General features: G+C 53.1%; 1 protein-coding gene across 2 annotated transcripts in view; it reads left to right on the forward strand.

The window, feature by feature from the left end:
* The first annotated feature begins 16,791 nt into the window (after window positions 1–16,791).
* The window catches only part of ZNF609 (zinc finger protein 609), a 51,144-nt gene continuing 44,373 nt past the window's right edge, over window positions 16,792–23,562 (forward strand). For both annotated transcript variants that reach the window (XM_062501762.1, XM_062501763.1), the window contains exon 1: window positions 16,792–17,538. In XM_062501762.1, the coding sequence (XP_062357746.1) occupies window positions 16,792–17,538 (747 nt within the window). The remainder of the gene's footprint in view (window positions 17,539–23,562) is intronic.

The following is a 23,562-nucleotide window of genomic DNA, read 5'->3' on the forward strand; positions in this document are numbered from 1 at the left end:
GGGAGGAGAAGGGTGAGAAGCTGAGGGGATGGGGGGCATGGCTCCCAACAGCCAGACAGCCTGAGCCCTGCCAAGTGGGTATGGGAAGTTTGGGGTTAGAGGTGGGTTCTGTGCCTGCTCACAGGTGCTCTTCCAGCCCTTTGGAATCACTGCTCAGTGCCCAACCATATGTTCTTCTGCTAATTTGTACCAAAACAGCAGCCACCCGCCATGACCTGGCCCCCAGCAGCTGTGTGTAGAACACCTTTGGAATAATCTGAATTTTACCTATTTCCCTACTCCCTCACACTGAGCGCTCTCCCCACATTACCGTGTCCATGCTCATCATGCACTGGTGTATACTGGGCTTCTATCCCTGATTCCTTAGAGCTGCAGTGCTCCAGGCTCTGCCTTGCCATGGTCTCCCAGCTCCAGGAATGCCAGGAATGCAGTGGGAGCTGCCAGCTCCACTGCTTGGCCCAGTCCTTGGGTGTAGGTTGTCCCAGCCCTCTGCCCCATGGGAGAGGAGGAGGGTGCAATGCCTTCGTGTTGCAGCACTGGAAATCATCCCATACCATTTGCCCTGGGAGTTGTCTTCTGGCTCCATTTGCTGCCTGTGGGATCTCTGAGGTTCTGGAAATGATGGGGCTGGATCCAACACCCACCCACATTATTCCTCAGTGGGAAAACCCTCACGGGTGTTTCAGCTCTGAGCTGCCCACAGTTGGCACAGAGTTTATGGTGTGGGAGCTTCTCTTCAATGCCAAGGGTGATGGAATTCTCCTGCTTCCTTCCTCATCTGGCTGCATTCCCCCATTTGCTCCGTCCCTTGTGTCCGAACACCGTGGTCCAGTCAGCTGTGCTGAGATTCCTAGAGACTTCCCTGCACTTTTCTTACATGGAGATCTTATTGTCTTGGTGGATGTCCCTTGAGAGTGATGGAGAGTATGTATGGTGCCAATAGGAGCGGAACTGAAGAGGGATGGGAGGCTTGGGGAGTCACCCCAGGATCTTGGTACCTTGGGAAGAAGGAGGCAGGAGAGGCCTTCCCTGTGGGCTGTGTGGAAGAAGTGAGACAGAGGGCTGGAAGTCAGCGCCCAGGGAGGAGGTGCCAGGCTGGCTCCAGATGGTGCAGCCCCAGCTTCTGCTCCTGTCCAAGGAGTGCAGCACCATCAGACAAGACCATGACAGAGTGGGATCTTGTACCAAGGCTGCGGTCCCACAAAATCCCTCCTTCCCATCACACCTAGTGCCTGTTAAAATACCCATACCAAGGTACTGCTTCCCCAGATGGGTCACCCCTCCCATGCCCGAGCTAGGCTTTAACGTGAGCCCATGATTTGGCTCCGTATTAAACCAGATCCGTCTCCTGCATCCACCCCGACAGTGGCTGCTGCCTTGTCACCTCCCTGTCCTTTGTCACTCACAACTCATGTCTACCTGGTGCCTGCAGGTTTCATCCTTAAGGGTTTCACGTCCACCATCGTCTGTTGGATTCTGTGGTATCTCTGACAGCTGCAGGCAGGCTGGATCACAAACCCTGCTCATGGTTGTGGCAAAACATGTCATTGGAGCGATGCTGAGATGGTTCCCAATGGAACTGCCTTGCCTGGCAGGGGTTTTATTTTCCTCCTGTATTAGTGGCATCACAGTTTTGCCAAGAATGATACACTGACCGAGCCCCTGGTTCAGCCTGGATTCCGGTCTGATGCTGTTGTTCCACCATTGGAAGCACCATTCCTGGTCTGAGATTTGATGAACATCAACAGCAAATGCCCATAAAATCTTTTACCCAATCCTTGAAAATACGTCAGTAAAAACTGACCTGGTTTTATTAATACACGTTGTCTTGGAGCCTGCCAGCATTGGCTCTGTGCTGGGCAAGAACAGTTTCTCGTCATCAGAATAAGGAGGGATTTCTCCTCTTTCTCTCTTCTGGGCTCTAAGAATTCTCATCCCTCTTTTCCTGTTGCTTTAAACAACTTCTGGCTCTCTCCCAACTGCTCCAGCCCCAAAAGCCAGTGAGACACCCAAACCTGTGGTCTTCTCGGCATCGCCTCCTTTGCCAGGGATTTGGGTCTCGCGTTGTCCTTATTTGGGGCAAAAAGCATCAGAAGAATTTGGCATCTCCTTTGGTGCTCTCCTGAAACCACACTGGATGGTGGCACACCCAAGGAATGGTGGCACCTCTTTGGCCTGGAATACTTTGAGCAGACCCTGCGTGGGTGGATGGAGTTGGTGCTCCCCTCTCCATCTGCAGGAGATTCGTGCATGTTCCTGCTCCGTGCTCAGCACCGACAGATGCTTGGATCCTGCATCCCATCTCCCATTGGCACAGCTTGCTGTACCGGTTCACCTTCATGGTTTTGGGGTGTCATGGAGATAGGACCGGGACACCCCCAATGAAGCGAACCGAAATTTCCTGCCCTGGTCAGCAGGGCTGGTGCTGAGGCTTTGGGTGGGGAGAGTTAGGGGACATGTCCCCTCCAGGTCATGAGAACGGCTGGGGACTCAGGTGTTCTTTCCATCCAGAAGAGTGTTTGGAAAGGAAAAGCGGCAGTGGCGGCGTGGGGCACAATGTGGTTGGTGATTTTGAGGTAGGTGCGGATACCCCGGGGTGGTGATTATTCCTGCCCCCTCCCTTTCTGTGCTGGCTTGGGGAGCGAAAAGCACGGCCTTGGGGGGACCGTGCCGGGCAGAGGTCTCGCAAGACACCGCTCAGAGCGTGAAACACCCGCGAAAGATTCACCCCGCCATTTCCGAGGAGGCACTACGGCGGCTTCGGCTCCTAAGGCAGGGAAAGCTCCGCTCCGGGCTTTGTCTGTCTCCAGCTCCCGATCCTTCAGGGGGGGTATCCGCTCCGTGTTTTTCCGCCGCCCAGGGACGCCGTTCCACGTTCCGCCCTCCGCGTTTTGCGCCGTGTCCGCCCCGCCCCGCCCGGCGGACCCGGCGCGGCCTGCGCGGCGCGGCCTCAGCGCGTGGCGGCCTCGGCCGGCCCGGCCCGGCCCCGGCCCGCAGCGCCGGCTCCGCCGCGACCCACATGGAGCGTACCTAGGGCGGATACCCCAGCGACCGGGTGAGTGCGCACCCGGCCGGCCCCGCACCACGCCGCCCCTCCGCGGGCGGGGGGAGGTGTGTGTGTGTGGGGGGGGGGGGGGTGGTGGCGGCTGGGGCTCCCCTCGGGCTTCGGGCATCCCCCCCGGCCCTTCCGCGCGGGCTGGGCCCCGAGCTGTCGTGAGCCATGACCGCCGGGACGGGGATACGTGCCCTCCCCCCTTCCTTCCTGTGACCCCTGGGAACGCGGCTGAGGCCCTCCCCCCCCCCCCCCCTTTCGCCGTGTCCCTTACGGACGGGGCTCCACCCGGACCCTTGGCGAGTCTGGGTGCTGCGACCATTGGGGATGAGGATATGTGCCTCCCCCACCTTCATCTCTCGCCGTGGGGATGGAGCTCCGGGAGCCTCCCTCCGGGACCATGGGGGGACGATGGTCTGTGTGCCCCTCGTCCCCATCCCCGTGGCCGCGGGGGCGGTTGCGGGTCCCTCCCGCGGCCGTTGGGAAGGAGCCCCGCGGGTGTCGTGGCCGTTTGGGGGCCGGGTCCCCCCCCAGGGGTGCGAGGCTCCGCCTTTGCCGTCGCGAGGGTCGAGCTCAGAATCCAGGGTTCCCACGGCTGGAGGGAGGGGATGTTCCCCTGAGTGGGGTCACCGCCATGCCAGGTTTTGCGGGGAGGATCGGGGTTGCGGGGGGTGATGCGGGCGGAGAGGGGGTTCTCGAGAGGATAGCGGTGTTCCTGGGCGGAGGCGGGGGTCACCCTTCTTGACCCCCGTCTCTGTGCGGGGAGGGTTTGGGGGCACAGGAGCAGAGCTACAGCGCAGCGGAGGTTCCCTGGACCCCAGCTCTTTTGTAGTGCCGTTAGGGGGTTCTCGGCACAAATCCCGGAAGATTAAATGTTCCCCAATACGTTTAGCGAGTCCCTGTGAGTTTGGGGCGGGTCAGACCCCGAGAGCGGAGCCCCTCCGGGCGACACCACTGGGGCCCCGGGCCGGGTGCCGCAGGACCAGACGCTCTCCTTCAAGTCCTTCGAGCCCCCGTTGGCAGCGGGGCCGATCTGGAGGTGACCCCGCCGGTGACAACGTGGCCGGTTGTCCCGCGAGGGCCCTCCTGCCGTGAGCTCTCCCTCCCGTTGTGTACACGGGGAAGGTCACAGGTTCAGGTCTGGTCTGCGAGACTTGGCTCCCCTCCATCTCCCAGTAGCCTTCCTTTTGCCTTTCCTTTGCTTTTTCCTCCGTTTCTGGGAAGGCCCTTTCCCTTGGAGGAGGCGTTAGACATTTTCTAAAGTGTGCACCGAAGAGCCCCATGGGCTCTTTCCCCCGCCTCTGGGGGAATATGCAAGGATGCCGGTGTTGAGGCTGGATTTTGGGCTCCATCGTGTGCAGGCAGTTCGCCGTCTGGACATCCTCAGGAAAACCTATTTCCACTCTTTGTGCGTTGACTCCAGCATCAGATTATGCCGCACATTTCTAGCTCTTTGTTGGTAGTATGCGACCGTACATGCACGACACTCAGAAAATCCAGGCAGCTGATTTTATTGATTAGTTCTTGACCAAAAATAATTTATATTTTATTATTTTGTAGCTGTTTCAGTCGCAAAACACAAATCCTTGCCCTTTTATGCCCTCGTTCATCCAGTGAGGTTTTCTCCTCTCCTATGAGGAGGAGAAGGGAGATGTGCGTGGCACCAAGAACGTGGCGTCTCTGTGGTGGAAAAGACAAGGATTTAATGTTTCACCTGGACTGGCCTGGCATGCAGGGCAAGGGCTGCCTCTGGTTAGAGCTACTGGAGGAAATTAATTATCAAGCAAGTTGGAATGACCTGTAATTGAGTATGGCCAGAGCACGGGGAGAGGATTTTATTCCTTTTTCCAAGCCAGGCACTCAGACTTGGTCTGTGTGTTTGGTGAGTCACCATTTATTTAGGCTGCTCGTTAGCCTCAGGGGGCCAGTGTGTGTGTGCATGGATGTGTCTCATAAGATACTTGTTATCTCTCTGCCTGCTGAAAGCGGTGTGATTTTTTGGGGGGGACCCATCTGTCTGTCTGGAGCCCTGTGCTGGGTGGTAGCCACAAAAAATCCTTCCCTTGCCTCAGTTGCAAAGTCCCCTCACACTACTTTGCACCTGGCTTATGTCAGTGGTGATGGCATCACTTCTTCTGTCTCAAAAGTTTTTTCCTTGTAAATTGAGCTGAAAAGGTGCATTTCTGGGAAGAAAGGGCTCACAAAGGCGGTTGAGGTGCTCTCACATGGTGTTGGATCTACCCAACACCTTTTATGTGTGTCTTTATTTTGAATTAATAAGGACAGACCAGAGTTCACTCTGGTTTGTTCTCTTGCAGAACAGGGCTGCCTTGAGTCAAAAATTGCTTATAGGTTATATTTACAGGGTATTCTTAATTGTGATTGCATGCATTAAAGAAAACCAGGAGCTGCCTGGTCTTTCTAGCACTTCTATGTGATCATCATTCCCCAGACAAAGTCCATGTCTGTGTCTTGTGTCTAGGCCATGACAGGTGGGAGAGCCACATCTGGGATCCCACTTCTGGGCTCAACTGATGGTGGTTGACCAAAATCACGTGTTGTGCCTGATTCAGTTGGCACCTCTGGAGTGTAGGATTCTTTCTCTGCATGCTTGTGGCGAGAAGAGGGAGAATCTTGAGTTTGACCTTGGCTGGGCTGGGAGTGGGGATGCACCTTGGCACTGTCCCACCACGCCCCGCACAGCCCGGCTCTGACTGGGATTAGGGCCTGTGGGCGCTGATGCAATACTAGCTCCAGATGTAATGCGATAAGCCTCTTTGTCCCCTTTATCCAGAGCATTATGTAAATAAGATGGTATTTATGGTCCCAGGTATGTTGTTCCGGGGCTGTGTGACATCCCGCGTGTGCGGCGATGCCCTTTGAGTGTTGGCTGCCTTGCTGGTGTTCCTGGCCAGAGACGGGGACCTGCCGGAGGCAGGTAGCGAGCAGGCAGATGCTTCTGGGGAGTGCATCACATGCTGGTTCCCTACGGAGAGAAGGTGAGGCTGCGCAGGTGAGGCTGCGGGTGACCTTGCCAGGAGCTGGTGACAGTTTAACCGTGCTCAGTCGCTTGTACGTAACGAAGGCAGCGAGTAGATCAGTGCTGGAGTCCGTAGGGTGTTTGCCCACTGAGGTCGTGATGAATCCCGTGGTTGTCATAGCAGGCTTCCTGCAGGATATGGACTGCTGGTTTCCCAGTCTTGGGGCTGGGAGAGTCATGTGTCTGTTCCCAAATCTGTGTTCCATTGCAACTGGTAGTAGCTCGTGGAGATATTTTTTTGGACGCACCAAGGTCTCTGAAGCACCTGGAGATGGCCGGGGCTGTTTGCATTTCTTCCATGATGTCTCTTCTAATGCTTCGTGGGCTCTCTAGGCATGGGGAGAGCTTGTCGTTTTCACTTGGGTCTTCCCTGCTTACTTGGGAAGATCCTGATTTGGGTGCTTGTGGCAGTGGGTGAAGGGATGAAGATGCCATTGCATGGGGGTGCTTGACTCCCCCAGGGTTTGGGGTTGGCGTAGTGGTATGCTGAAGAGCCCATGTGGGTGTGAAGGACCTTTTCTAAGATCAGGGGTAGGTAGCTGAGCTGGCTCAGAGCATGCAGCTGTCCTGGGAGCTCACTGGTGGCCACGTGTGGCTCCTGAACCAGAGCTTTGGCCAACCTGGCAGCAACTGGTCCGCTTTATGTCGCCATGCTGTGTTGACTTGGATGAGGAAGGGTGTTGCTTTGTGTTGGGAAAGGGCATGAAGAGAAATCCCACTGGGATATGGCTTACTTTGCCACGCAGCTGGGCTTTCCTGCTACCAAAGGTTGGTGCCTTGAGGTATGACATTGTGTCAGAGGAAGGAGTGAGGCTGAGCTTGAACATTCTTACAGTAGGAAAATAGGGAATGGCTGCCTGACCAGGAAGCTTGCTCTGGGACTCCAGTTGTTTTTGTTGTTGATTTTTTTTTTTAAAGGAAACCAATTCCCATCTGCATTTGGGTGAAAAATCAGTTTTTGTGATGAGCCCAAGAGGTTGTTTTGTTTTTGCTGCAGCTGAGTGTCCTTCACATGCACAAAACCCACTGACATAGCTGCTGAACGTCAGCTCAGATGTGGTGTGAGGGGTATGAAAGGATGCAAGTGCATTTTTTTGTGGATGAATAAGGATAATTTCAGGACAGCCTTGATATTTTATATTGAAACATTAAATGCCCAACTTCTACAATTCATTGCCACGTTCATTGTGTAAGAAAAGGAAAGATGATGTTGTTGCTTTATGCTCTTTCTCCAAGCACTGAAAGGTTTTGTGACACTGGATTTTTCCTCTAAGCTGTTCTTGGGCCACTCATTCTTCCAGTGTCTGGAATGATGAGATCTCTCCAGTGCTCCGTCATGTGTGATAGGGCTCTCCTGATTTAATGATAACAAAATTGATTTAATGAATTTGCTGAGCCCATTTGTGGTTTGCATTAGCAGAGCGTTGTTGGTTCAAATGGGTCCAGAGATTTGACTTGGAGTTTTCCAGGTGCTTCTCCAAGGGGATGAAGGGCAGATCAGGAGGAGTGTGCTGTACTGCTTTAAAGGTGTGAATAGGTATGTAATGACTTCACTGACAGTAAACACTGTGAATCCAATAGGAAGGGAAGAATCTTGCTCATCTCTGGGAGAATTGCTTCTCCTTTCCCAAAGGTTTTGTAGCCTTGTTGAAATTTCTTCTTGTCCTGAGGATTTCTTGTTTATCTTTGATGGGGTTTCACATCTAATCTGCACCTTCCCTCTGCATCCATTGCCACAAGTAATTCTAAGTGCACTAGGACTCCCCAAATAAGCCCAGCCCGCTTTGATGCATGATTTTCATTGGGTTATATTGTATTCCTGTGCACTGGCTAATTCACAAAATTCGGCAATTTGCAATGGGTCATTAGCACAAATTAGCAACTTTCTGATGGATATCAGAGCTCCACAAATGTGCTGTATTAATCTGGGAGATACACCTATTTATTATCCCTCCCAGGGAAAAAAAAAAAAAGGGATTTCTCGGCATGGTGCTTGCTCTGCTTGCATTTGTCCCTGTCTGCATGTGCCTTCCCTCCTCCTTTACTTCACAGTCTGGTTGTTTTTTTCCCAAAGTGTTCCCAGGCTGATGATGTGACAGGAAGAGGGATTACAGCTGCACACACTGGCCTTGCTACAAAGGGAGCCTCAGCTTTGGGAGCCAAGGTGCCCTAATTGGTTATTGAATGAAGGGAATTAAAGACAAATTATAGGTGAAGTGGCAGCTCCTTTGGTTTTGGAGTAGTGGAGAGATGTTCGTCGTCTTCTGAAGGCTGGGAAACAGCCAAGGCTGGCTGCATGGTCTGCTCCTAAAAGGAAAGATAAAGGAAATAAAGCCCAGAAGCTCTCCCTTCCCTAGGAGCAAGCAAACCAGTGGCTGTCTGTCCTCTCTGACCTGCGCTGCTCTGCCCCTCTCCTGTCGAGGCAGGGCTGTAGCTGGGAGACATTGCTCAGCTGGGATCATTTTGGTGCTCTTCCTTTGGATGAAGTAGATGGAAAAGAGATGTTGACTTTGATGCAGGGTGACAATGCAGCCAGTGGTTTGCTGTTCCTGCTGTACCTCTGTGGAGGGTGATCCTTGTTGGATACCTGCATCTCTTGAAACCATGAGAACCCAGTTTGGGACTGGGCCTCCCCGATGGGGCTGGGGGACAGCAGGGAGACCAGGAGCAAGGTGAGGAGCCATGCTGCCTCTGGAGCCCTGTAAGGAAAGGGAGCAAATGGCTGGTTCAGTGACCACCCTGCTCCCACCAACACCCTGAGCTCGACGTGCTGCCAATGCCTGGACACCTTCCTGCATCCCTGCTGACAGCGTTGGGTGAGCAGGGGAAAAGGGTAGCTTCCCTTTTCTGGCTCTTATTTCAGTGGTTATTTATGCCCATTGGTTGTCTCTGGTCTTTGCCAGGTCTTCTTTCTTCCCATTTCCATGGCTGATGCTTCAAGGATCTTTCCTGGTCACATCTGTCTTGCTGCTTCCTCTCACTACTGGTGATCTTCCAGCCTGCATGGAGTGCTGAGGTTTGGGAACCTCTTGGCTTATTTTTGTGTGCCCTCTACCCTCTTCTAGGTTATGCTAAAGGACAGGCCACCAGTTCAGATACCTTTAAGCCTCTCATAAATAAGCTCACTTCTGGGTTGGGGTTAGAAAAGATGTAACTGCACTGGTTTTAAATCCACACAGCTCTTCCACTTCCCCAGCTGAAGCCAGTTCTCTTCAAGGGACAGTCATTCCCCAGGTTTATCGCTATGGGAAGCATTGCAGTGCCAAGCAGATTGGCTCAGATGTCTCGTTTTGAGTGTTTAATGTTATTTTTGGCACCAGCCAGCAGAGACACGACTGGCTGGGCTCACAAATGGCCTTTGTGGTGGTAGAGGAACACGGGGGCCATGTCTAGTGCTGGTGGAACGCACTGGCTAGTCTGGGGTAGACTCACCCGAAGTCTCCAACCCAAACCAGTGGCTGGATATTGCTCATGGTGTTGCTTTGCTTTTGCTGCTGTGTAGCTGCCAGCGGTCTGTGTGTCGGCCTTTGACAGCCGTGCCCTGTGGTGCCCCTGCTCTGCTCCTCTGGCACTGCCAGTGCCTGCCGGGTACCTGCTGGGTGCCAGTGATGCTATGACACCTACAGGATGGCACATGAGGACTGTGGGGCAAGCAGGAGGTGCAGATTTTGGGCGAAGATGGGTGTTTCTGGTTCTTGTTAAACCATCGCGTGCAGGCCTGGGCATGGCAGTTGCACAGGAGTGTCTTTCAGCACGCAGACACAACAGTGAAGGCTAAATCCTTGTTGGGCAGCCCTGATTCAGGGTAGATCTGAGAGCTGAGCTTGCAGGAAGAAAGCTGCTCTGTCATTTTACCTACCAAATACTTTTTCTCCCACACACGTGGGTTTTTAAATTCCTCTTTGCCTATACAGCAGAAAGTTTAGACGCTGGGCACAAGTTCGTGCTTGTGGATTTGGGTAAGATCTGGGATCTCTTAGAAAGATCTTGGCCATATTCATCTGCCTGAGGTTTTAGAGTCTCCAAGGTCATGCTTGCTGGAAGATGTCTATCCTGGCATTTTTGGATGAGCAGGCTGTGATCCAGAGCCTGAGCCTTGTTACTCCCTGCTCATCTCCATGGCAAAGGCTTGGGAAGGGACGTGGCTCACACAGGACCCTGCTGTCAGAGCTGTAACAAAACGCTGGCATGACTCTTGCCTGTTTATGCTGTGCCTGATGCTCCTCCAGTCCATGCCCACAGTGTTATCCTAGCCCCGTGGTCTTTCCTGCAAACCTGGCTCCTGCCTGGTGGGAAGGAGGTCAGTCAGCTCTTTGTAGGGGTGCTGTGTGTGCAGAAACATTGCTGGACTTAAGGGCACCTACAAAGAGGAGCAATATGGAGAAATCAAGGGGCAACAGATAAAAATTGCTCTGGGAGAGGTTTCATCTCAACATAAGAAAGAAATTTTTTGCAGCCATTCCTTGAAACAACCCCCTGTGGGACACAGTAAGAGTCCATGCCGGTGGCGGTTTTCAAGACGTGGCTGGACAAGGTGGTAGATAATCTCACCCAATCTCCGTTTTTTTCAAAAGGTTGAATCAGGTGACCTTTCAAGGTCCCTTCCAACCTGCACTGCTCTACAGTTCTGTGACCTGCGTCATGTAGACCTGTGTGTTCAAGTTTGTGTGTAACAATGGCACTTGCTCAGCTTCCCAGTGGAGAAGTGACTCCAGCAGTGCAGTTTGGCAGAGAGTGAGCAGATGTTCCAGAAAGGTGCTGTTTGCCAGCCATCCTTCACAGGAACCAAATGGAGGGTTTAGTGCCTTCATGTGTGTCTGTAGGTATCAGTGTGCCTCCTGCTTGACTTGAGGACCATGTGCTGGTTCTCTTGCTGGTAGTTTTCTTGAAATATGAAGCTCTTGGACTTCATTGTGAGTTGGTGGAAGAAATGCGGACTCTATTTTATTTTGAAGTACATACAGAAGTGGTACCTTGAAAAAAATGCACAAGTTGAGAGACATCAAAATCAAATAATTGTAAATCTGAAGAACTGTGGAGTCTCGAGGAACGGATAGAGAAAAAATTTGGACTCTGGTGGTGACACTTGCAAAACTGATGGGAGGACTAGCGAGGTACTTGTTCCAGTTTTCCCCATTTCATGATGTAAAGGAAAGCCTGAAACTCTTGGTCCTCTTTGTGTTCACCCTTTCTGTGTGCCTCGTGTATCAGAGCTGTTGGGAGTTGAGGGAAGTGAGGGGTTCTCAAGAAGGGTGTCTTCCCTAGTCAGACATGTTCAAGAACCCTGGGTTTTTCAGCCCTAGATCGAGTTGATACTCACGGTATTGAGGTTATAGAAGTGTCAGTAAGAAGCAAACACTAGGTTTTAGCTATTCTGGTGTTTTCTTCAGACGCACTGGCACCATTTGTCTGTCTTTTATATTGACAGCTTTGCTGGACATTGTCATGTGCTGCAGTTGTGTGGAGTTTTGCTAGAAAAGTAATGTGTTGAGGTTATGAGTGAATGGGAGTGGGGGTGAGGTTGAATTTTGATCCCAGGAGCACCTTTTGCCTGATGATGAATGTGAAGTTGAGGCCCGAATGTGTATTTTGGGAGCAGGTGGGTTCTGTTGCTGATAAGTCTCTGGAGCTTTGCTTCAGGTAGGATGATTGGCTGGCTGCCCTGCACCAAAGCGGTCTCTGCTCACCTGTCCACTTTCCTCCTTCTCTAGCCTCTTCCAGTGGTGTCCTGCTTTTGTCATGCCTGGACTGAAGTATTTCAAGCTTTTCTCAAGAATGCCAACAAAATGACTCATCGCTTGAATGCTGCCCTGTCTCAGGTTCATTTCCAGTGTCAAGGCTCAGCCTTTGGAAACTTGGGAGTCTTGGCCTAAGTTTGTCGGTGTGTCTTTCAGTGCTCTGGCTGCAGTGCATGCTGGAAGATGTAGTCTTGATGGGGTGCACCTCCATATTAAAAAAAGAAGGGTGGCTCCATTTTATTCAAATTGGGTTCAGCCTTTCCCTCCTGGCAGCTTGCTGACGCTGTGCCACTTCAGTGGCCTGAGAACCACTGAAGTTCTCTGGGTGCCTTGTGTGAGCACGGAGGCTGGAGCGCAGCTCCTCCATTCAAAATCTTGCTTAATTCCACATTGAACTGTGCCTGTTTTGAAGCTCTGTGCCTTGGCGTGTTTTGCAACAGCTCGGACTCCTGCAGGGTGCAGGCGGTGGAGGGATCCTGCCCCCGTTGGGTGGCAGTTCTGGAGGGTGTCATGGCAAATCTCCTTTGTCTGCTACAGCCTGACTGATGTCTGGGGGAGAGTGAACCCTCCTCCCCTGTGTGATTTCTTGAGCTGAAAGCAGCAAGTGAGTGAGGAAGCTCCTTTGTGCAGATTTCTCCGTCTCCTCTTGTTCGTGCCAGCTGGCTCGCGTTCAACATTTCTCTTTTTTTTTTTTCTCTCTCTCTCTCGTTTTTTTCTCTTCTCTCTCCCCCAGCTCTAGAGAGAGGGGGCGGGGAGGAAGGGAACATCTTAAAAAGAAATCTGCAGAAAAGACATGGGAGTTACTTAACAAAAATCCAACCCAAACAAGCCCATCTGGGGGATTACAGGCGCGGCAGTAGGAGCTGAGTGGGGAGTGAGTGCAGCAGCATGGGGAAGGAAGGCACTGTGTCTTCCCCCACCGCCCCGAGTTTCTTTAGTCGTAAAAGGAAACAAAAAGGGATCTCATAAAGAGGCAGTGGATGGGGAGAGCAGCCGGCTGGCTGCCAGCAGCTGTAGGAAGGGCCTCGGCACTGCAGCCCCTCGTGATTCTGCCTCAATTGGGGGCTTGTGGGGAGACCTCTGGGGGTTTGGCAAGCTGGGAGGGGGGGGGCAGCATCCCTTCCATTCCCCTGCCTTTGGCTCTGTCAGGAGGGAGTGGAGGGCTCTGCTCTCCGGCGTTGCTGCTTGCCAGAGCAATCATCTCACCAAACCTTCTGCTCCTTGCCTTGTGCCTGCTGGAGGAAATGCTGCATCCTGCAGATTTTCTCCCCCCTTCCCTGTCCTCATTGCCGCTCCTTCTTGTGGGCATTCCTGAAAGTTAATCAGGGTGAAAATTGCAGTCAGTCATGTCTGGAAGCCACCAGAGGCTAATCCTGGAGCGCTGCAGGCTGGAGCACATGGCTATGAGACAGTCTCCCTATGTGTGGGCTGGCTGCTGCCAGGCGAAGAGCTTTCTCCTACATCTTGCTGCCCTTGGGCGGTCAATCCTTCCTAGCTTTGGTCTCCTGGCCTCCGGTGAACAGCAGAGAAAGCTGGAGTGGCGCGGGTTCAGCGGGTTCTGAGCATCCTGCACTGGTTTTAGCACATAGAGCCAGGGGCTTGCACAGTTTCCTGTCTGCCTTTTGGAAATGGAACTGTTCTGGTGGAAGAGCTATCTCTAGGTGTGTGTGCAGCCCTGAAAGTGAACTTTCAGGTTTGTCTCTGAATACGTTTTGGCTCTGTCCCAGCCCGTAGATGTGGATTATAGAGGTCTCAGCACCTAATGGAGCTGAATTATTCATGTCTGGTGCTGTGTGTGTGCAGCATTCCCAAGCAGAAAGCTGTCTCCTTGTAGGATCTGCGCTCCAGGACTGCTCTTAAAATGCTTTGTTGGCAGGTCTCCAGGCCAACAAGTGAGCACATGCTTTTCATGTTGTGCGGGGATCAATCCTGTGATGGCAGGAGGTAAGGGGAAGGACACGTTTACAGCTGAATCAATCTCCTCGCTCTGTTTTCTGAGATGCTGTGATTTGTGACAGCGTTACTTCCCCGGCGGGAGAGTGGGAAGGATCTGGATACCACCTGGTGCTTCTCCAGCTTGGTCAAAGGAGACAGTGGGAAAGGCACCTCTTTCTCTGGGCCGTGGGGTGAGGTAGCCAGGGGCTCCTATGCGCCCAAAATAATGATGGTGTGTCAGGTTGGGGTCCTTGTGGGTCTGGCTTGGGAGAGGAACTCCAAATACTCCTCTGGGTACAGAGGCTGAGCCTGCGCTGGTGGAGTAGAGAAATGGGGAACTGAAATGGGAGTGTTGGGAAGGGAAAAAGCTGTGGAATATGCTTTAGAGCCACATGCAATGGAGCATATTCAGGAGATCCCCCCAGGTCACATTCCAGGGTCCCAGCCTTCAGCTCTGCTCTGGAAAGGGCTGATCCCTGCCCCAGTCCCTCTTCCTGTAGTGGCATGTCTTGAGTTCTCTGCCTCACTCTCGTCACAACGTGTCTTTCCCCTGCTCTTGCCAGTCCAGCATGTTCCTGTCTGTCCTGTTTGTGGTTCCCTTCTGTCTGCATTAGCAGAGCCTGGGCTCCCTTGGCACCTCCTCTGTACAGTGAGGGTTTTTTGCTCCTCTTGTTTTCTAACCCTTTGATTGTTCCGGGTTCTCCAATTGTCGGAGACCCAGTGGACTTCTGGGCTCCTTCATTTTGTTGTGGTAGGAATTGGCAAAAGCTGCTGCTGTTTGCAGAGTTTGAGACCCAAGTCCTGCTCGTCTGCTCTTCTTATTCCACATGTATAAATAATACTTAAGGAGATGTGTGTGCGTATGTGCATGTTTGGAGCAGCAAGGTGATTTCCGTGGTGGGAGTGGAGAGCTAGCCAAGCTGGCATCACGCGGGTGCTGCATGGAGCAGGTGATGCTACGCATGTTGCAGTACAGCCCTGCGGATTGTCTGTCATTTTCCTGTCACTGCAAGGTCAGATCCTTGTCTGCTTTTCCCTTTGACATGAGCTCACCATGGCTCTTTGTCTGCTCCAGCTTTGGGTCAGCAGCTCTTGGATTTGGAGACTGAACTTCATCCTCTGCTGTCAACTCCTCTGGGTTGTTCCTGCACATCAGTGGTCATCAGTGGTCCACCGGTTCATTGGTATTGTTCCTGGATTCCATGCTTCAACTTAGGGCTGGGAAGGGACTGGTATCAGCCAAAAATCTGGTTCATCCAGCTCGTTACTGGCTTTGCCCACCTGCACAAAGGAATTGCTGTGGATCCATGACACGAAGATTGTCATGCAGGGGTGAGGCGATCGCTGCCAAGTGCTGCCTGTCTCATCAGTGATTTGAAGAGAGACTCTGGAGAGGCAGGTTGATGGGGTTGGACACACCAGCTTGGAACTGGGGAGCAGGTGCTGGGGCAGGAGTAGGAAGAGGAGGAGGAGGCGGCCATAGAAACACGCAGGTCAGCTTTGGGAAGCTGTTAGCGACTCCGGTGCACAAAGTGATCTCCTGATTCGGCACTTTCCCTGCTGCTGAAATGAGAGGTCAGTGCTTTTCATTTCCAGCTTGCACGCAAGTCCCCCAGCTCCTGGGGTTAAAAATCTCCGTAATGACCTGTCAGAGAGCGGATTATTAGCTGTACAGAGCCGAGGATGCTGTGGGGAGCAGATGGAAAATGGTCTGGCTGCGGCAGCCTAGCTGATGAAAGAATCCCTGGCATTTTTACAGTGTTTGCGTCTCTGGAAACACACTGAAGCTGCTTTCCAGGCTCCTTCCTGCTGGGGTTTGAGGAAATTTGTGTGTGTGTGGTGTGGCGTTTTTTGGCTTTTTTTTTTTTTTCCTTCTTTTTTTCTTCTCATTTCTCTTTAAGTCACTTGTTTTTGAAGTGTCACTTGTAAATAGTACCAGGAGCAGGCAGGCCTGGAGCTTAGTGGGGAAGGGTAGGACAATGCTGCTGGAGGGAAGCCTCATCCAAATGGGTGGTCAAGGATTTCTTAAGGATTCTGAAGAACAGGTGGCCTTGCTGGGTGGTGCTGGGAAGAAGCTGTTACATGTGGTAATTATTGTCTCATCAGAGTGCTGTGTCAGGTTGCGCGTGGGTGTCTTTTTTTGTTTCCCTCCCTGGGGGGAGAGGCTGGGAAGTAGGGAGGAGATATTTTGGGCTTACCAGGGTCACCTGTGGCGTGGGCAGATAGGGCTGAGCCCTCTCGTCCTGGTTAAGACTTTGTACTTACATAATTGTGTCTCTTGTTTCCCATTGGAAGTTTTTGGGCTTGGCCAGAGGTGGTGGTGTTAAACACTCCAAATCTGGGTACTGTGTTGCTCTGCCCAGAGGTGTGGGATGGGAACCCTTACGCTTCCCACTGCAGTTTGGCCTTTGGTGACTGCTCTGACAGGTTCCAAGTGTCACAGGCGCTGTGAAGCCTGGGATTTATTTCCCACCAAGGCACTTGACTTGCTTGGTGAGCAGCTCTTGTCCCTCACAGCAAGGCTGGCGTGGAGAGGAACCCTCACTTTGGGTGGCATTGGCAGGAGAGGAATCAATCCTCCCTCCCAGGGGCAGCGCTCGATAATTCAGAGGGAAATGGTGAGCGGGGAAATGTGTGAGTAATGTCTTGTTGGAGCGAGAGCCGTGACCTGCCAGGGCTGGTATTGATTGAGGACCAGTGCCAGATGGCTGCTGCTGCTGGGGGGGGGGGGGGTGGCTGTGGAGCAGCCCCAGCCCAGGGGGTGGCAGAAGGAATGCTGTGAGGGGAATTTGGGAGGTTGGGGGTTTTGCTCTGCCCAGATCTCTCCTGTCTGCAGGTGTGGCTGTCAATGATCTGTCTGCCCGTGACTCTTTGTGTGTAACCCTGTTCTCTTTCCTTTCCCTTCCAGCAGCAATGCCGTCACCTGGGCAGACCCCGACCACTGGAAGCCCCAAAAGGACGTAGGTGACCCCCAGGGCATAGAGGCAGGGAAGAGCCTTGAACTGTGAGGGGCCGTTAACTCTAAGATGTCCTTGAGCAGCGGAGCTTCCGGAGGGAAAGGAATTGATGCAAACCCGGTTGAGACGTATGACAGTGGGGATGAGTGGGACATTGGTGTAGGGAATCTCATCATTGACCTGGACGCTGATTTGGAGAAGGATCAGCAGAAATTGGAAATGTCGGGCTCCAAGGAGGTGGGGCTCCCGGCACCCAACGCAGTGGCAACACTACCGGATAACATCAAGTTTGTGAGCCCAGTGCCAGGCCCGCAAGGCAAGGAGGGCAAATCAAAGTCGAAAAGGAGCAAGACTGGCAAGGACAGTGGGAAGCCGACCCCAGGGTCCTCCCTGTTCACTCCCAGTGAGGGAGCTGGTGGCAAGAAGGAGGTTCAAGGACGCTCTGGGGATGGTGTGAATTCGGGTGGTTTGGTGCCCGCTGTCACCCCAAAGAGCTCGGAGAAGTCGGCCAAGGTGTCTCGCAGTGTGGCCGGCTCCAAGAAGGAGAAGGAGAGTGGCTCATCCAAAAGCAAGAAGGAAAGGAGTGAGGGTGCGGGGGCTTCGGCAGAGAAGGAGCCTAGTGTGCTGCAGCCCCTGGCCCTGGCAGTAAGGGTGGGACAGTATGATGGGGGCCAGGGGACAGAGCCTGCTGCTGCTGAGCAGCTTGGGAGTATAGCTATTGACACAGGAACTGCGCTCAATCCCTTGGGAGTAAAGTCAGAGCTGGAGGATGGAGAAAGTGAGTGCCGGCAGCTGAAAAAGGTGAAGTCAGAGAAGGTAAGAAAGGTGTTGGGGCATGGCTGCCATTGCTGCTGCTCACATGGTGTTACTGTGACATGGCATTGTGGGTGACAAGGGAGTGGGACTGTGTGTCTTGTACTGCTGGGGCCAGCACTGATGTATGGCTGGTGCCTCCTGGTTTTAGTGTGAGGGTGGTTTGACCATGTGATGTGCTGTGTCTGGACGTGGCAGTGGAATGACACTGGTCGAGCCTGGCTTCTGGGAACCATGTGTGAGAGAATCACCTGCAGACACTATGCTCTGGGTACCATCCTGCTATAGCCTCTGAGATTTGGTTTTCCTCAGCACTTTGGCTGTGCAGTATGGGTCCAGGCCTCTCTGGCCTCTGTCACTCTGAAGTCAAGGTGATATCCTGGTGCTTTGTCTGCTACATCTCCCAAGGGGACAAAAAGAGTCTGTGTTGTGCTCTGTGTCCTGCTGGCTTCACGTTGTGTGTCAAGGCTCCCTGCAGCTCCCAAAGCAGTTTATTTCTCTCCAGTTGAATCATGTGCAGAGAAGGATCCCTTAGCATGTTAGTAGATGTGGGATCTGCATGGGCATGCAGGTGAGCACAAGGAGCAGGGCTCACAGGAGTCACCGCCTCGTTCCCAGGTCTGTCGATGGTAAATGGGCTCTGTCCCACTTGGGGTGCTGATCCGGGGCTGGTCGGTAGCTGTGGATGATGTTTGACATGTTACTCCTCTACAAACACATAGCAGTGATGCTGAACTGTCCAAGCTGCTCTTCCAGGTCACCAGGGGCATGAAAAGCCCTGCCAGTGGCAGATGACCAAAGGGGTGAGTGGCCGTCTGTCCATCTGGGTGGCTGCGCAGCTGTGTCTGGACGTGGCCGTTTTTCAGGGCTTTTCACTGTTTTTTGAGCAATCACAGTGGCTGCTGTGATTTCTGGTTCAGATGGGGAGGACTTCTGAGCATGTGGAAATCTGTGGAGCTGGCTTTCCTCTGTGCCAGCTGAACATGGGTTGTGTGCCTGGTGAAGTCATGTGTATGTCATGCACAGGGTGAGCATCACAAGTGTGTGTGTGTTATGGTCAGCTTGGCCCTATTGCCATCAATATGTGCCAGGGTGTCATGGGAGTGGCTGGGAAGTATGAGGAGCAACGTCACCATATTTGCAGCCAGAGGTTCCCTGGGAGGAGCTAGAAATCCTGGGAAGATTCCTGCTTTGACGTGGGGATTACAATGTGGGCACTGGGATGGGTGGGGAGGGCACAGTGGCGTTGGGACAAGTGCTGAAACCAGAGATTTGTTTGGGAGCATATATGGAGAAAAGTATATAGTGGGGATGGTCAGCCACGGGACGGCTCTGGGGCAAGGGTTGCTAAATAGGTTGGTGCTTCCTCCACTTAAGAGGAAGACTCCTGGGACAGGTGACTGAAGCCTGTAAAATTCAGGAGTGGTGTGAAGACATCTTGTTCCTTTGTCTGTTCTGGCAGTGGAACCAAAGTGAATGAAACCAGGAAGAGCAGCAGATGCTCTTTTGCATGAAGGTCTGGAATGCTGCTGCCAAAATCTGTGGGTGCTGGAAGTCCATCTATGATTTGGGGCACTTGGGTGGGTTCGTGGAGGAGAAACTCACCAGGAGGGTGTACAGGGCAATGTGTTTTGGCTTGGGAAAAGCATGAGGAGGAGAGAAGTTTGGGAATTGGTTTGGGAAATACCTCAACATTCTTGGCTGTTACGTTCCCTTCTAGCCATCTGTGCTGGCTGCTGTGATAGCCAGTGCTGCAGCCAGCTGGACCTTGGGTCATACCCTGCCTGGCTTTGCTGTGTTACTATTAAAGATTTATTTCTTTCACTGATACAGCTGCAGAAGCTCTTTGCAGTTGGAGGTACCGATGTGATGTGATGTGTGGTGTTGGTGGACAAGAAGCTCCACACACCCTGGTCATGTGTACTGGCACCTGGAAGCTCCTGTGTGTCCTGGGCTCATCCCCCTGTGTGGGAAGCAGGAGGGGAGGTGGGGGGGATTTTGTCCCTCTGCTCCACTCAGATGGGACTGCACCTGCAGACCTGCTTCCAGCCATGAGGTCCCAACATGAGAGGGACGTGGAACTGCTAGAGCGAGTCCAGAGGAGGCCATGGAGATGCTCTGAGGGCTGGAACCAGGCTGGGGGAGCTGAGGGTGTTCACCTGGAGAAGAGAAGGTTCCAGGGAAGCTTAAAGGGGTCCAGTGCCTAAAGGGGCTCCAGGACAGCTGGAGAGGGACTGAGGGCGTGGGGGAGGGGCTTCCCACTTGTAGAACACAGGGTTGGAAGGGATATTGGGAAGAAACACTTTCTTGTGAGGGTGGTGAGGCCCTGGCACAGGTTTCTCTGAGAAGCTGTGGCTGCCCTATCCCTGGAAGTGTTCCAGGCCAGGTTGGACAGGGCTTGAAGCAACGTGGTCTGGTGGGAGGTGCCCCTACCCATGGCAGGAGGTGGAAAAAGATGGGAATTAAGGTAACTTCTAACCCCAATGATTTTATCTTCTCTGTGCCAACACCCGGTGAGGATGGTTCTGCCATTTTACTTGTCCAGATTCAAGCATAACCCCCTTGGTGAAAGCTCAGGCTGGAGGGCTGATCCCTGTTTGGAGAAGGGATTTGATGTCTGGATCTTCAGGAACATATGTCACTTAGGAGGAAGCATCGTCTATGTTTCATCAGCATCCTAGGGGCAGCTGGATGGCTTCCTTTGGGTCGGGAAAGCCATGGGTGAGGAGGAGAAAGGTATCTGCATGGTAAGGGTTGGGAAAGCAGTTTTGTGTCTTGAGGAAGAGACTGAGGCTGGGTGGATTCCTGGGGCAGGGTGGAAGACCAGTGGTATGCAATGGGGGATGTGGCGCTGGGCTTGTCCTGTCTCCCGAAAGCTGCAGCGATGTCCCAAAAACTGCATGTGGAGTCCAAAGGACAAGCCAAGAGCAGAGGTTTGTGCTGCCTGTGAGAGGGAGGGCAGCTCCTCCAGGCGGTGCATGGAGAGGATTAAGGCGGCAGGTTCATTCTGCCCTAGTGACAAACCCTGCTTGTGAGGCGAGAAACTTGCTCAGACTGAAACAGGAACAGCCACAGCATGACTCAGGCAGCCTTTGGTCTCTGTCAGCTTGTCCTTTGCTTAACCCTGTACTGCTCTCGCTTCCATTTTGGGCAGGGAAGCTGTGGATGAAGAAAGGGAGACTCTGTATCCCTGCACTGCTGAAGCCTGGGGTGGGTGACCTCCCTGGAGGTCAGACAAAAGAGATGTGTGCTGCCAGCCAGGAGGCTCTGTTGTATCCATAGCTGGAATAACAAGCACTTTAGCAGTAGAATTTTTTCCTTGATGAGGTGCTTCAATGCAGCAGCCAGCTCTTGCTCCACCCAGCTCACCCCACTTGCCTCTACTTCTGCTTTTGTGCTCTTCCAATACCTTGCTGTGGGATTTGGCAGCCATCGAGTCCTTGTTGGGTGTAAGAAGGAGCTGTGCTTTGGGTTTTGCCAGATGCTTTTCCATGTCAGCCGGTGCTTCATGGCTCTGTCCGCAGGCGAGTTCACCCTTGCTCCCGTGTCTGACACAGCAGTGATGGAGCCTGTGGACATGGTCCTTGGGTTCCATGGGATGTGTTTTGCCAATGTGACCCCGTGGCTTTGGTTGCTGCTTCCTGGGGTAAAGCCTTCAGAACTGAATATCCCAAATATCCTTTTTCTTGGTGTGGATCTTGGCTGTGTCCTGGCTTGTTACGTGCTCTCCTCAAACCCGATGCCATCAGTGTGCTGGGCGATAACTTCTCCAGGGATGGGGCTGATGTTGATGAAACCCACTGGTGATAACCCTGCTCAGACTTTTCAGGGTCTCTGGGATGGGCTGATCACCTCGAGAAGGTTTGCCTTTGGCTGTGGTCAGTGCCTGGGCAGGTCCTTGGAGCCCCAGAAAATATTTGGAGGGGCAGCAGTGGGAGCTTAAAATACTTGCAGCAGGGAGGGAAAAGAGCTTGTGCTTGTGGACCTGTGAGCGTAGCAACCAGTGGCTGGGTCAGTCCCTGGGTCACGGGATAGCTGCAGCTAAGTTGGGGGTTTAGTTTGGTTTGCTTTGCTTGAGCATTGGTGCTGGGAGGGAATGGCAACTCTTAGTGAGCAGCTGAGCTCAGCAAAATGGCTGTGCACAGAGGAGCAGCCGCTGTGGTGTGGCCAGGCCGGCCTTGGGGCTGGTGGCTGGGCTGGCCCCTTCCTCAGCAGCCCTGCACCCACCACACTGCCCACACCGGGCCCCTGCACCCGCTCTGGGGCACGCTGGCCCAGCCGGGGGATGTTGAGCATTAAACAAAAGAGCCTCCCAGCTCTTGGCTGCTGCTCTGGCTTTGTTTTGATTGAGAGGTTGTTCAGCAGGAGGAGGGAGGGTTGTTATTTTTCCCTTCTCTTCTGACAAGCGTCCAGATGTGATGCTGCTACAGACAAGAGAAAGGCAAACAGAAGCCGCTGGAGACTCGGCTCTTCTGAAAAACCTCTCTGGGTCACGTGTGCTGCGGTTTTGGGCAGCCAGGAGGGTGGATTCATCCGTGTCCCTCTGCGGGAGAGGGGGTGGAAGCTGCTGGTGCATTTTTTTCTCCTGAATTTCTCCCTAGACATAGTGTGGTGTTGCCCTGTGCATGCTCAGAGCAGACATCCCTGCTATGGGTGGCCTGATAGAGGGGGACTGTTGTAAGATGGGGGATGCTGCAGTGTGTTCACACCAAAACTGGTGTGAAAATGCCCTTGCAGTTCTGTGGGAGGACAGTGTGGCAGCAGATGGAGTACTTGGGGTCAGGTGGCAGTGGGGACAGAGGGGTGGTGACACCACACCAGTGGCAGCTGCCAAGAAATGAAATACACCCAAAAAATAAATCTGTGCACTGTCCCTGCTGCTGCTGGCTTTTCCAGCAGTTTGCAAGGGTGGCTTTGGTGTCGCCGTTGTGGACCTTCTTGGCCTAATCCAGGGATGCAAACCTGTGTGGTGCCTCCAGTGCTGGTCCTACAGCCTCAGTGGAACATGGGATGGACCCCCATGTGCCAGGTATCCTGCATCATTCATCCTTTACCTGGAGTGAAAGCATGGTTGCCTTTTTTAGACGTTTCTCCATTGTTGGGGGAAGGGATGAAGCTTGGTTCTGCATGCAGTGGCAAGGATTGGGGTGAGGGATTCCTGTGTGACTCCAGCTTGAAGAGGTGAGATCTCTCAGCCCCTCTGCTGGGTCCAAGCCCAACAGGAGATGGCCACAGATTCCTAGGAACATTTCTTGATATGGCAGAGAACCAGGATGAGATACTGGGGGTGGTCCCAGCCTTGTGCTTTGAAGATGCACTTGGGATTTTGACTGATGTGGATTTCCTTATCTTGGGGACAGAGTTTGGGTGGAGAAACTCCCCGTGGAGCTGTTTTGGTGAAACAGTTGTTGCTTTTTCAGCCCCTCCAAAGCTGGCTTTGGAGCTGGTGTTCACCCTGTGTTTTGTTTTCCCCAGGGATTTTCAGGGCTTGTGGGAAGTCCAGTGATTGGGTAGGGACCTGCTCATGCCCAAAACCTTGGGGAGAAGTTGTTTCCCAGCCCTTGTTCTGAAGGGCTTGTTTCTTTCTAGGGAATGGCATCCAGCAGGATGTGGGCAGCTCAGGGAGGTGGTAGGGGTGTGCTGACACCTACTGCCCCTTGCCTGATCCTCTCGCCATGGTTCTTTTTCTCCATGATTCCATGCTGGAATCAGCTGCTTCCAGAGCTACTGACAGAGCTGTGTTGGGAGTCCTTGGGAATGACACCACTTGTTTACTTATTGTCCCTGGCTCCGCTGCACAGAGCCTTCTGCTCTAGGAACAAGGCAAGAAGGAGGCACACAGCCAACATGTGTCAAGAGCTACAAAGGAGGAAATTAGCCTCGTTCACTTCAAACCTTGGGGTTAGTGCTGGAGTTTTGGCTCCTGCTGAGAGGTTATTTATATGTGGGCTTGGTTTTATAACCACTGGATGTAGCAGGCTGGGAGTTCCAGCTGATCCCACCTCTGAAGGCTTTACAAAAGGAAAA

This window comes from Cinclus cinclus, chromosome 13 (assembly GCF_963662255.1).
Source record: "Cinclus cinclus chromosome 13, bCinCin1.1, whole genome shotgun sequence".
Classification (NCBI taxonomy): Eukaryota; Metazoa; Chordata; class Aves; order Passeriformes; family Cinclidae; genus Cinclus; species Cinclus cinclus.